At 30.9% G+C, this 14,664-nt stretch overlaps 2 protein-coding genes across 4 annotated transcripts in view; one reads left to right on the forward strand and one right to left on the reverse strand.

Annotated features, from left to right (window-relative positions):
* LOC114326958 (PHD finger protein 21A-like) overlaps nucleotides 1–8,168 on the reverse strand; it is a 56,315-nt gene extending 48,147 nt beyond the window's left edge. The window contains exons 1-4 of one of the 3 annotated variants that reach the window (XM_028275446.2): nucleotides 7,841–8,168; nucleotides 937–969; nucleotides 663–728; nucleotides 399–535 (exon numbers count right to left, since the gene is read on the reverse strand). In XM_028275446.2, coding sequence (XP_028131247.1) covers nucleotides 399–535; nucleotides 663–728; nucleotides 937–969; nucleotides 7,841–7,924 — 320 coding nt within the window. In that variant the 5' untranslated portion in view covers nucleotides 7,925–8,168. Of the gene's footprint in view, nucleotides 1–398; nucleotides 536–662; nucleotides 729–936; nucleotides 970–7,075; nucleotides 7,584–7,840 lie in introns of those variants that run through there. The other 2 variants (XM_050658520.1, XM_028275447.2) reach the window with 2 other exon arrangements.
* A 255-nt stretch (nucleotides 8,169–8,423) lies between these two features.
* Nucleotides 8,424–14,664, forward strand: part of LOC114326956 (ER degradation-enhancing alpha-mannosidase-like protein 2) — a 35,021-nt gene continuing 28,780 nt past the window's right edge. The window contains exons 1-2 of the mRNA XM_028275441.2: nucleotides 8,424–8,612; nucleotides 8,673–8,783. Coding sequence (XP_028131242.1) covers nucleotides 8,509–8,612; nucleotides 8,673–8,783 — 215 coding nt within the window. The 5' untranslated portion in view covers nucleotides 8,424–8,508. The remainder of the gene's footprint in view (nucleotides 8,613–8,672; nucleotides 8,784–14,664) is intronic.

Raw genomic sequence — 14,664 nt, forward strand, 5'->3', positions numbered from 1 at the left:
ATTGAACAATTATTGACAGATCATTTCAACACCCAATCAGAGCCCGTATAAAGACTAATACCAAACTGTCGGTGTGCGCATGCGCGCAGATCAATATAAATTCACCCTCAATCTCAATCGCGCCTAAAGAGGTATAACTTCAAAAATCATTGATTACGTGATCACTTTCCCAGATACATGACGTCACTAGTAAGATATATGTGCCAAAAAGTTATAATTTCAAAAATAAAAATCGACCTGTTTTGAGATTTATTTTAAAGTTGCTGGCAATTGAAATAACGAATTTATTCCTTTCATTTGCACCACACTACATACTACATATAAATTTATTTCTCTTATTCTGACAGGTACATATTATTTTATTTTCCATTCCAGGTAAAAATATATTGAATACTCACATAGTTTGTTTCCTAGCTCTGTTCAATGCACTGGTGAGATTAAATCTTCGCTCTTCGAGACCATTCTTCATCAAATTGGTATTTACGGATTTCTGGTATGCTTTATATTCCTCTCTGAGACGTTCTAAGAGACTTTTCTGAAGATAAATAAATTCAATGTGAAAAGTTCGTAATAGGTAATAAGAAAATATTATTGCGAAGAGTGTTCCCAAATATATTTAGCAATAGATACTATATTTATTTCGATATATATGAAAACGGTACCTGTTCCAATCCAATAACGATAATATCTGCCTCTGCCTTATTGAGCGACTTTTGCAACGTAACATCCTGAAGAAAAAGTAAATTATTAATGGTAGAAGAATTAAATATATAGATAAACAATCTTGATATTGCCATTATGACTAAATGTGGCTTAATCTGAATATATTATATTACACGTTAGTATAAAAAACTCCGATTAAAAATATCTCCAAATTTTAACTATAAATAGAAATATAAATACTTACAATATAAATATAAATAAAGAAATACTTACATCAGGATCAGCTTTAAGTCTAGCTAGGATGTTCTGAAAAAAAAAAAAGACAATAGATTAGAAAAAGTTGGAATGTATAGAATCTATGTTTCAACCATCATAATATAAAATAAAAAAATCAAAGAAATGTTAAGGTTAAAATTAAACATTCTAGGGCTGGGCATAGTTCACTGGCTTGGAAATGGAAAAGAACGGCATATTAAAACAACTCTAGTATGCTGGTAGCGAAAAATGTACAATCCTGTCTGTTACCAAAAGGCGTTTGGCTTACTTGAGTCAGGTGCCACTATCACCAAAAGGCATTTTGGCCTACTTGAGTCAGGTGACACTATCTCCTTTTTTTGTTCAAAAATTGTCAAATTACATAGGTCATAGGTCATTGATCCAATGTGTTAAATAATATTTAGATTTAAGTCCTGTATACAGGGTGTTTCATTGGGAAAGTAACATACGTTAACTGTAAAAAGAGGACACTTAGGCGGTCTCAAAAATACCATACTTAATGGGTCTTACTCCATTAATAACAAAGATACTGGGTGTTTTATCTATTTTGCCATTTTCTTAATTGGTTCATAACTTTTTAACCACACTGTATATTTATTTTATATTTGGCACGCAAATATCATTTAAGGTGTACAATAAATAAATTTATTTACAATTGTAAAAAATCCAGATCCGGATTAAAAAATATTGGAAAAATGTTCCGACCCCAAAACAACACCCTGTACATTAAATTTTTTTAAAATGGATTTTTCAGTTGAAAAGAGGATGAAAAACTAAATTCAGAGGTATAATTTGTATTTTCGGCAAAATGATTTTTCTGGTGAAATTTTGAATTTGAATTCCGAAATTAAGTGAATTGCGAGAGCTCTAAGTAGAAAAAAATTGAAATACAGCTTACAACTTGTCAACCTCACTGTATATTGATTTTATATTTAACACGCGAATATTCTTTTAGGTGTCCAATCAATTAATTTATTTACAATTATAAAAAATCCAGGTCCGGTTTAAAAAATATTTTGTAAATATTCCGACCCAAAAAAACACCTTGTATATTAATTTTCTTTAAAATGGATTTCGCATTTGAAAAAAAGATGAAAAACAAAATTAGTGGTATACTTTGAATTTTCGACAAAATGATTTTTCTGGTAAAATTTTGAATTTGAATTCTGAAATTATGTCAATTGCGAGAGCTCTTGTAGAAAAAATTAAAATGCGACTTAATTTTAATTAATACCATTATTTAATCTAAATTGGTAAAATGTTAATATTTTAGTGTTTCTTTATTATGTGTGAAAAATAGTTTTTGGCGAATATTCATCTTTAAATACTGAATAAATAATAAAGGGTCAATAAGGTCAAAAAAGAATACATCACTTTAATCAACAAAATAGCTAAAAATTATAATAACACAGCGAAAATTTGCAGCATAATCCCTATTCAAAACTAAAGTACTTATTCAAAATTACCACCATCAAAAATTATTTTTTTTATACGTAGGTACGGTAAATTTTTGTAGTTAGGTACCTAGCGTCATGTGTACTGTGTACTGTGTGTGTTGAGTAAGTGTCTTGTTACATTGCAAAGTCGACGTCATTGTCTTTGCAAAGAGACGCTAATTGTATCCGAACGTCTGCGGTCCCTCCGGTGAGTACCGATCCCACAAGGCCAGAAACTATTTTCATTTATTAATTTATAATAAACGAAAAATTTCTGACCCTGGTGATATTCGAACTCACGACCATTCGGACCTTTCGATCCAAAGGTAGGCGCTCTTACCACTGAGCCACAGAGGGGGTCATCAAAAATTATTGTTATGTGTGCAAATGTTAATATTTTACCAATTTAGATTAAACAATGGTATTAATTAAAATTAAGTCATATTTTAATTTATTTTACTTTGAGCTTCGCAATTCACATAATTTCAGAATTCAAATTTTTACCAGAAAAATTATTTTGCCGAAAATTCAAAGTATACCACTAATTTTGTTTTTCATCCTCTTTTCAAATGAAAAATCCATTTTAAAAAAATTTAATATACAAGGTGTTTTTTTGGGTTGGAACATTTATACAATATTTTTTAATCCGGACCTGGATTTTTTATAATTGTAATTAAATTAATTGACTGGACACCTAAAAGAATATTCGCGTGTTAAATATAAAATCAATATACAGTGTGGTTGACAAGTTGTAAGCTGTATTTCAATTTTGTTCTACTTAGAGCTCTCGCAATTCACTTAATTTCAGAATTCAAATTCCAAATTTCACCAGAAAAATCATTTTGCCGAAAATTTAAAGTATACCACTGAATTTAGTTTTTTATCCTCTTTTCAACTGAAAAATCCATTTTAAAAAAATTTAATGTACAGGGTGTTGTTTTGGGGTCGGAACATTTTTCCAATATTTTTTAAGCCGGACCTGGATTTTTTACAATTGTAAATAAATTAATTTATTGTACGCCTTAAATGATATTTGCGTGCCAAATATAAAATAAATATACAGTGTGGTCAAAAAGTTATGAACCAATTAAGAAAATGGCAAAATAGATAAAACACCCAGTACCTTTGTTATTAATGGAGTAAGACCCATTAGGTATGGTATTTTTGAGACCGCCTAAGTATCCTCTTTCTAAAGTTAACGTATGTTACTTTACCAATGAAACACCCTGTATGACTTTGTAATATCTATTCGCGGTGTGCAAGTACTTGGAAGGGATACGTGAAACGATCGTGCGCGAATAGCGGAAAAATATTGCAACTTTCTTAAATAATTCATATTGTCAATTGAAACTGTCAAATTGACGTACATTTCATATCTATTGTCATTGAAGAAGAAAAATTATATGTTGTTCCACAATATTGATATGATATGCAATTATTATATAAAGGTAAATTTAATTAATTGTATTTTGCTTGCAGTACTGCATTTTATACCCTATTCCACGAACATACGCCTGTTCTGGATTACTTCGACAACGAATATTTTACTGTGCAAAATAAGAAGAACGAAAGTAAATTGCAAATTACATTGTTGTTTATTGGGATAATTATTAGCGCCATTTACTTTCGTACTTCTTATGTTGCACAGTAAAATATTCGTTGTCGAAGTAATCTAAAACAGGCGTATGTTCGTGGAATGGCCCATAATAACTAATTTTATTTACTACATACAATTGTTTACGTTTTAATAACATATCCTGAATCTTATTTTTCTTCTTATTATTTTTTTGGACTATGGCCTTGACAATTATCCAGTAACCAGGACTAATATAATTGGCCAATATAATTAAAAGTGTGAATAAAGTTGCAGAGCGTAGAAATAGGTGTCGCTTTGCCGAACTTGCATGGTCTCAATAGAACTGTAAACAAGTTAATAACTTATAATGAAAAAGGTTTTAAGTTGAAGTTGAACATTTAAAAAAAAAACTATGGACAGATCATGTTATGAACAAAATAGTGTAGCACAGAATGGGAAGAGACAGAGAACTTTGGACCACCATTAAAAGGCGAAAGACAGAATATTTGGGGCACATACTTAGAAACAGGTGTGGATACAGGGGGTCAACGAGCCCATGGACCCTCCTATTGTATTTAGTCTATAAGTATTTTTTATTATTTATTATTTTTTTCTGTTAACTCTAAGCCATCAGTACAACACTAAATTACACGACAACCGCTTCCAAAGAATGGAAAGAAGCCATAAAATCCAATAAAACACCTTTCTCTGAAAAATAATCTGCAGACGCATTTGTTTGGATGCCGGTGGAACCATAAACAACAGAAATATTTTTCTCAATTCAAAGAATAACAAAAATGATATTTTGAAATGCAAATACATTACACTGGGTATAAACATTATCTCATGAAAAGTCACATTACAAATTTGCGATACAATAAAGATATAAAAATTTGTATTTTACTAGATAATCCATGCGTACCTACCCATTGATGGTAGAAAAGTTAATCTTTATGGTAAAGAATGACCAGTGAGATTAATAGTCATGAATTGTCTACCAATCCTTATGATACCGTAGGTATCTGGAATTATATAGTGTATTTTATCTTTAGAGTAAGTGTGAGTCGTATGGCTAAATCTGGAAAATATAATATTTGAGAAGTGTTGCCACAGGTCTTTGACAAAATTTCTGGAGACTGCTCCTATTTTTCGGTAGAAATCGTCAAATTTCGGTAGATTTAATTTTTTGCTTCTTTTGCTATCATATTGCAAAAAAATGATACTTTAGGTACGAGTATTCAAAAATAAACTACATTCACCATCATATAATGATCAATAATCAGAATCACCATTTATCATAAAAATCATTCAAAGTTCAAAATCGGTATACCTTAAAAAAATGTATTTTCTCGGCTTTCTAGGTATTATAGAGCAATTTTCTTCATTTTTTTAATCCAAAGTAACTCGAGTAGAGCCGTCTAACCCAAAACTAAATATCAATGATGATAACTTTCTCCTGTTTTAAGATTTTAATTTAAATACTATTTTTAGTTTAGAATTATCTTCTATATCAAAATAAGCCACAATCCTTCAGTATTGACTATTCAGATTCAGGTAGATACATTTTACTCTCAAAATCATAATATAAAAGACAAAGGACTGGTCATAAAATTGATATCAGTAAATCTGTATCTGCTGGTTCGCACATTGTGTCACAAGCTAGTAAAAGCAATTCAAAAATTCTTGAAAATTGACTAAACTCTGTTGCCAAATCTATCCGCTAAAAAAAAATTTTCTAATAATTTTGATTTTTCGGTAGAAAAAAAAAATCGGCAGATTAATTTGAAAATTAAGAATTTTCATTTTTCAGTAGAAAAAAAAGGAGAATTATGTAGATCGGTAGATTTGACAGGTATTCGGTAGATTTACCGAAAACTTGGTAGCTGTGGCATCACTGTATTTGAGGTAAGCCTGGCCCCCTATTATGAATTTCTAGATCCCCCCCTATTATGAAAGGTAGAATTAAAGGAAAAAGGGGTCCTGGTCGATGACAAATATCCTGACTGAAAAATATTTGTGACTACCTGGTTAAATGTATAGTCAACCTTCATTAGTGCAGTCGGCACTAGGAGAAAAAGAAGATTAAAAGTTGGCAAAGATTTCTTCCTATTAGTGAAAATAAATTGCCAATTCGTTTTGAAAACTAATTGATTTTTCAGCACTATAAACTTAGGTAAATTGTCGACCAGAAAAATTCTAATATCAACTTTTACCATACCTACGGCTAAAGATAAAATATTACAAATTTTGATCAATAAAATGTCAAGGCCCCTAAAACATTTTTATTTTCAAAAAAAATGAAAAAGAAAATAATTATTTTTTTGGCAATAACTTGACAGTACAAACTGCCATATTTTTATATATTAACAGAAGCAATTTTTTAATAGTATAATGACCTACATTATAGAGGGTCTTACAAAGTCGTTAAATAAGAAAAATAAGAAAAAGAAATAACAAGAAAAGGAATGTTATATAACTTTTCCAATATTTAAGAAACTTATGGTTTTGTCATACTTTTAAAATTTATTTGTTAGATCAGGGTACAAAAATATATCTTTTGGGATACATAATATTTTCAAACAAATATTAATTTTTAAGGAAAAACTTTCAAAAATTTTTCCAAAATATGTAAATATTAAATCCAAAACAAACAGTCAAAAACAACCAGGCATTGGAAAATACAATTGATTAGGGTACTATCATCAATAACAAGAGCACTTTTTAAATAGGACTGGTTAGTAGATAGTAAAAAATAGTTTTTAATTAATGTGAGATGAGATGTATAAAATATTATTCATCTCCTTTAAATTATTAATTATAAATAAACATTTACTAAATTCTGACGTCATAAATATTGTTTTTGAAAAGTTGAAGTTTCAATTGAAAAAAATCGTCTTGCTGTGTAGAAAAATTAAATATTATTGACGCACATGCCTTTATCAAAAAACTTTTATAACTTTTTAGAAGTTAAAAATTATACACCTATAACATAAAAATTCCTTCAAAAGTAATCCTAATAAATTACATAAGATTTCTTATTTTTCTGATAAGACAGCTACAGGTAGAAATAACAAAACTTTTGATTGCTGTAATAAACAAGAAGGTGATAAAATAAAAATAATACCTGATGGTTGCAAATAGCAGTTTTCAGTTGAGTCTGGTTTGTTTCAATGTCACATTTTAACTCTTTGGATACCTCCATTCCATTCATTTTACTTAAAACACTTTTCACTTTTAGAAACTCAGTTCAATAAATTTTTTCTACACCTATTTCACATACTCAGTTTTATCATCGTTTTTCTTTTACTAATTTCAGGATTTTCTTTTTCTTTCTAACAGTAATTTTTGATTGGCTGGAATTTTCATGGATTTCTGTTGATCTGTTCTATGACAAGAAAAACACGGTGGAGAGACGAAAGAAAACCAGCGGCGTCACAATTAAATAACGAGGAAATTCATTCAATTTCACTAAAAAACCGTCAGTATTTAGGGTATCCATATCACGAATGGCGCACTTCAAAAATTCGGATTATTTCAATGTCAATATTTTAACCACAACTTTCACATTTTGAACAAAAGGCCGTAAAGGTAAAAATGATAAACATGAAGGTGAAAGTTAAATGAATTGAATGATGACACTATTTATTAGATTTTTTATGTTGACATGTGCACTAGGTACAATTAATTAAATTACGGAATTACTGTCAGAAAAGAAAATCGAAATATAAAAAATGAACTACTCAAAAATTGTTACTTAATTTTAAATATTAGTTTCAGCCTATTATAAATGGTTTTATTAATTAGTTTCTTACAATTCACAATTCGTTTTATTTTAAAGAGAAATAATTAATCAAGTTAAAAATAATATATAGATTAATAAAAATATTACCTGATGGTTGCAAACTGCGGTTTTCAGTTGAATACTGTTCGTCTCGATGGCACTTTTAAATTCTTCATTTATCTTATCAGTCATTTTCTATGTTCGCTTATTCTAAAAAACTTATTTTATAACTCGAAAGTCGAAAGGCATGTACTAAAATGTTAAATAAAAATAGTTTCTGCCGTCTCTTTTAACAATTATTATAAGATTTTCTTGCTCTTTCTAACAGTAATTAGTAATTGTTAATTTCTGATTGGTGGATTTTAGAGGGCTTTCTTAATGTTGTTTAAGAAGAGTGTGTCTCCTGTAGAAAAGAACTACAGTGACTTAAAGCACAGAATAAGAAACGGTTTTTGCTTATTCTATGCTAAAAATATAGACCATTTACCAAAATAGTCGATATTTTATAGGAAAATGCAATCAAAGAAGATACAAAAAGTAAGTTTCAAAACATTTTTGATATTACAATATCACAGTATTTAAATCACAGTTTAAAAACAAGAATTTTCTGTGCTAGGCATGCTAAGCCATTAGGTCACAAAGTGGCATTTAAACTACTAGTAGAGAAGTTCATAGCATAAAATGCCACATCAAGACTGAGTTATTTGAACTACTTAACCACAAATAATTATTTATTTTTAAAATTTTAATCCAAATGATTTTCTAATTTACTTAAAATGTTAAGATGTAAAATAATTAGTAGTGTAATTTTATTTTTAATTATTATTCAACATTCTGTTGCCATAAGGACATATACTAAAGATGATATTTTGAAATTACGGTAAAAATATTGATTTTTTGAATACTATTGCAAGATTCTAAAATTTCTTTATGATTCCAGAGAAGAAGTAAAAGAAATGTTTTATCATGCTTACAATAGTTACTTGAAATTTGCATATCCATATGATGAGCTGAGACCAATTAGTTGCGATGGAGTAGACACATATGGCAGGTAAATCCTAAACAAAACTAAAACTTCGGGTTGTTTATACGGACCTTACGTTTTATTCCTTGTATATGTTACAGTTCAAGTTGATTCTCAGTAAGAGTTGACTATTCCTAGTTCGAGTCAACTCCAACTAAAACGAGCAGTAAGAGTTGCTTTGAAAAATTTAATTCAACTTTTACTAGTTGAAGTAAACTCTTCCTCCTTATCCCTGTTAGTAAAAGTAGATCGCGGGAAGAATAAAATCAACTCTTACTAGTTTGAGTTGACTATTTCTGGATCGATTCAGTAAATGTAGAATATACGAGTATAATCTCACATGCTTTTTTGATGAGTGTATGTTTCTTTGTTTTGAACGCTTTAACTACTTATCACGATTTGAACATATCCAGTAACATTTAATTTCTAGAATCGTTTGTTTGTGTGAATCAACTCTTACTAAATGGCATTGGGAAGAGTATACTTTTTCTAGTTGGAGTCTACTTTTACTAGTAAATGTTTTATTTATTTATTTTTATTTATTTATTTATTTATTTATTTAAAACACGGGATAACCCCATTAACAGTTAAATTACAATACAATATCAGTTAGGTTTCAAAACATAAATTACCTATAGTGTAAAAACAATAATAAAAGTTCACTACATACTAAAAACATACAAAATATAATAAGAACAAAATTCAACAATACCATACATATACAGTAGAACCCCGCAAATCCGAACTAATTGGGGGACAGCCTGTTCGGATTCCGAAAAGTTCGGATTATCTGAAAGTTAGCCTAAGAAGCTAACGAAGATGATTTTTAAAAGATTTGGACTGCCACCGATCCCTTTATGAAACTCTATCTGCACGTTTATGCCTCCAATATTCTAAAGCTGAAAAATATTTAGATCACTGAAATATTAAATCGCTAACGCCAGTAGTTTTGTTTCGTCACGGGACATGGGAATTCGGCCATGTAAATGATTCATTTAATTTGTAATCTGGATATTGATTACACTATGTTTCTCATGTTTCTTATCTTTTTCAATGTTTTCGTTCATAGTATACCATGGAAAATGTGTATTATGCACATTCCTTTATTGATTGTGTTTAGTCTAACTCGACGCTTTTATTCACCCATTAGTGCTCCAGTGTTTAATACTGTAGCTAGCATCTTACGTAATTATTTTCTCACATAATAAACATGTTTTTAAATTTTTATTTTGAATTTTTAAAATTTTTTTCACTTTCCGTTGGTTCGGATTTGCCGAAAGTTCGGATTTGCTGAAAGTTCGGATTTGCGGGGTTCGGATTTGCGGGGTTCTACTGTATATCACAAAGCATATCACAAAGCAAGAGATCTTTTGAACCGAGATAAAGTTAAATTGAAAATATCATAATCAAATTCATTTAATAGCCCCATGTATCTATCCAATGGGTTATGAATGCCATATGTTGTTCTGTGGAAAGGAATGTTGAAAACATTGTGGTAACGTAGAGCTTGGTTTGGAATATTTAAGTTAATGTTTTTAAGATTTACGTTTTTAAGATTTGCAGCATACAGATTGGGATATAATGTTATTGAACTAAACCACAACTATACCATCATCCGTAGTGATCTCAATTTGCACTCCTTAAAAGACCGTAGAATTATAAATGATCTAGCTTTTATTTATAAACTATTAAATAGTGAAATCAATTGTCCTGATTTATTAAAATTAATAAACTTTAATATTCCAAACCATAATCTGAGAAATAATAACTTGTTCCATGTACCTCATCGTTCAACAAACTATGGTCTTAACTCACCAATAGATAGAACTTTAAGTCGCCTGAATGATTTGGACATTGATTTATTCTTTTCTTCCAGTCGAGTATTTAAAAACCGACATCAATTTTTCCAGTCAGCACTTATGCTTTTGTATTATGTAATGTGTTCATTTTTTATTGTCTGTAGTTAGTTGATTAATGTCAGTTTATATTATATTACTATGTATTGTCACTGCATAACATGGATTGTGTGTATGTTATATTTAGTTTTATTGTAATGTACTTACTATAGTTTTATGCTGTCACACTTTCATTTAATTCATTTAATTTTATTTTTAGTTTTTTACTGTTTTACTGGACTTTACTAATACTACTTTTACTTCTACTTATTGTTTATATATGTATATTTTTTTTTAAATTGGTGAAACCCGTAAATAAATAAATAAAATAATGTGATTTAACAGGTTTGGACAATCAATAAATCATGTATGATCTTATTGGGACCATGCAAGTTCGGCAAAGCGACCTCTATTTCTACGCTCTGTACTTTTATTCGCACTTTTAATTATATTGGCCATTTATATTAGTCCTGGTTGCTGGATAATTGTCAAGGCCATAGTCCAAAAAATAATAAGAAGAAAAAATAAGATGCAGGTTATGTTATGCAAACGTAAACAATTGTATGTAGTAAATAAAATTAGTTATTAAAATGCAGTACTGCAAGCAAAATACAATTAATTAAATTTACCTTTATATAATAATTGCATATCATATCAATATTGTGGAGCAATATATATATAATTTTTCTGCTTCAATGAGAGAAGGTATGAAATATAGGTCAATTTGACAATTTCAATTGACAATATGAATTATTTAAGATAGTTGCAATATTTCTCCGCGACTCGCGCACAGTCGTTTCTTGTTTCCCTTCCAAGTACTTGCACACCACGAATATATAAATATAGCACCTGATATATCACGACAGTTCTTAAGTGGGGGTTAAGATAATTGTTGAATAAAATGAATGTTGAATAAAAATCTTCATTTTATATTTATAATCAACTTTTACTAAAACCAGCCATTTGAGTTGACTCGAACTACGAATAGTCAATTCCAACTGGATAATCAACTTGGACTGTAACATATACATGTTCTAAAATAAGCTTGTTAAAAATTTTCTTCTTCTTAAAGTGCCTATCCATTCCGGATGTCGGCGATCATCATGGCTAGCTTGACTTTGTTTAAAAAATTGTAATCAGCCTATATATAATGAATTATTGACTGATAATAGTATACCCCACAGGACTCCTTAACATGTTAAGAGCCAGACATAATATTGAAAAAATGCCCCCTGGGCCAAGACATTTCGTCATAGCAGTTTCTTCAATACACAGCGGTCCCTAGGTACCACCCTGGCCCTTAACTTGTGAATATATCATTTTCCTAGTGAACCTCCCTATATGTGTGAACATAATATTGGACTACTGTTACATGTCAGTTTATGTTTATAACATTCTCCACTGTTTTCCAAGTTCCAATCGCCACTTTGTCCTGTTGTTCCATAGGTGCTCTTCTATGTTTCTTTCTCTCAGCTATTTGTCTATTCCTTGGTTCACATCTTTTTTCTTTCGTTCTTGTTGCCATTTTAGTATTTCCTTTGGTATTCATTGTTCATCCATTCTTTGTATGTCGGAACCAGATAAGTTGTTTTGTTGATAAGTCTTCTGTGTTGAGATTTGCACTTTGTGGATCCAACAGACACTCTGAGCAGTGGCGTAGCTGACAGGCCCGTAGGGCCCGCAAGGCGGGGGGGCCCCGACGTTAGGAGGGGCCCCTTAAAGCTTTCAAACTTAATACTTCTACTTTCTTTAAATTGGGGACCAAAACATATTTTCCTAATAAGCATCAGAATAGGGAATTTGGGAGGAAGTAATGAAGTGGGTAATTGGAAGTACCTAATAACATAACTCTTACTCTTTCTGGGTGCAATTTAGCGATTCGTGGAGATGTTGGTAGTTTAGATGAAAGTGAATCCCAAAAAGGTAATTTTTGTCGATGGTTCTTTTACTAGCTAAATATATACTATTTTAGCTAAATTAACCGATAAAAACAATAACTTAAACAAATTACATGAGCCCCCAAATACTAAACGAAGTTATAAATTTGATGGCTTAAGAAACTGAAAACAAAGTGATTAATTTAATTAAAAAAAAGGTGTTTTTATTCAATAATAATTCTTGACACCACTCAAGATATTTTCAAAGACAATCAGCTTAGTTTTATTTTCCGGTATGTAAAAATAACTTGCGACGAAAATAATTTACCCTCCAAAGCAGAAGTTGTCGGAAGTTGTTTGGGATTTATTCGCATATTAGATTAGACCAAAGTGCAGAAGGTGCTGTAAATGAAATTTTAAAATTTATACAATCAAAGCACCTTTCCGTACACAACTGCAGAAGAAAGGGGTATGGTGGGGCAAGCGTTATGAGTGGTGTATATGTTACTGTTAAAACCTGATTTCAGTTAAAACCCGAATTTACTAGGAAAACTAGTTTTAACTACGCGCTTTAGACAATTCTAGTTTTAATTAGTCAAAACTATATTAGACTGCCAAATTCAGTTACAAAACTAGGAATTTTGAACAAATTTCAACATTTCAGACATTTTTGACATAATCGAAGCTATTGCTACTGCAGTGGCGGCTTTTGGGGGTAGGCAGGATAGGCCGGGCCTACCCAATAATTTTAACAGCTTTAAAATTGAAAAACATGTATTTAAAAATTATGTTGATGCATACTGTTAAATGTACTAAATCACTCAATACATTAGCTTCCGTTAAAACAACTATGTTATATATTATCACAGAAAGCATTGAATCGTATCCAGGCATTTTAAATACTCATTAATAGGCCCGTTCGGAGCCGGCCTACCCCGCTCACATAAGATTTACATTGTCATTACAACGATTTATATTGTCGTGTTATGCTTGCTGTTTAGGCACCAGACGATCGGGCCTTCGCCGACCATCGTTGCCACTTGTAACGTAATTATGGAATTGTAATATAAATTTTCTTTTAAATTATGTTAAAAAAATTTGTAACTGTAACATAATCTATAATTGTAACATATTTTTAAACAAACGGAATTTATTTCTGGAATTGGGCGATAATAAAAGATTCACACAGAATATGGCGCTAAATTGCCACAAAAAGCTTTGGACGCATTGATGGATACATAATATGAACTACTTTTTAATAAATCCTTATTAAAAACTGAACTGGAAATGATTTTTTCTGCTATTCATCGTGAAAATTTTCACGATAAGAGTTTGTTAGAACTAATTAAAAGTATGTTTGACAACGAAACCAATGAAATTCTTCCTGAAAGCTACAATTTATTTTGTTTACTTGCTACAATACCTGCAACAAGCGCTTCAGTTGAAAGAACCTTCTCCACTTTACAGCGAATATAAAGTCATCTCTTCTCGGTGTCTCTTCGAAATACAATGACGCAAAATCGGCTTTCATCACTGTGTACTGATTATAGAAAGAGAGATTATAGAGAGAAACAACAGGGGTAAACAAGAGCAATATAAGCAACAGAGAGAAAAAGAAAAGAACAGAAAAAGAGCGGCTGTGCGCGCGTGAGAACGGTCTGGAAAGACGTGCCACTCTCGTAAGCCGAGAGTGGGTTTAGTAGGTAGGCATTGTAACACGGATTCATCCGTGGGCACGGGGAACTGCGTTCGGATGTACTCCGTTTACTCTGAATCCAACACACGTCAGGTACGATTCATCTGGTACGGTCTTTAGAAGATTCCCACTCTCACACAAAAAAAAATATGTATTACACACACTGGCGGCTATTTTTTTTGTTTTTTTTTGGGGGTCATGGATCTTGAGGGTGATTACTTTTCTCTGATGCAAGGTCACTTTGAGTCTTACTACCAATAGGATAAGTGGGTTTTCAAATATTTGGGGGGGGGGTCATGACCCCGTGACTCCTCCCTCTGGATCCGCCACTGATTACACTATAATATGTAATTTGCTGGCTTGGCCTACCCAAAATTTTACCCCACCAGCCGCCACTGTGCTACTGGTTATGGAGGTTGGGATAGGTTGAAGACTAAAAT

Source organism: Diabrotica virgifera, chromosome 1, assembly GCF_917563875.1.
Source record: "Diabrotica virgifera virgifera chromosome 1, PGI_DIABVI_V3a".
Taxonomy (NCBI): Eukaryota; Metazoa; Arthropoda; class Insecta; order Coleoptera; family Chrysomelidae; genus Diabrotica; species Diabrotica virgifera.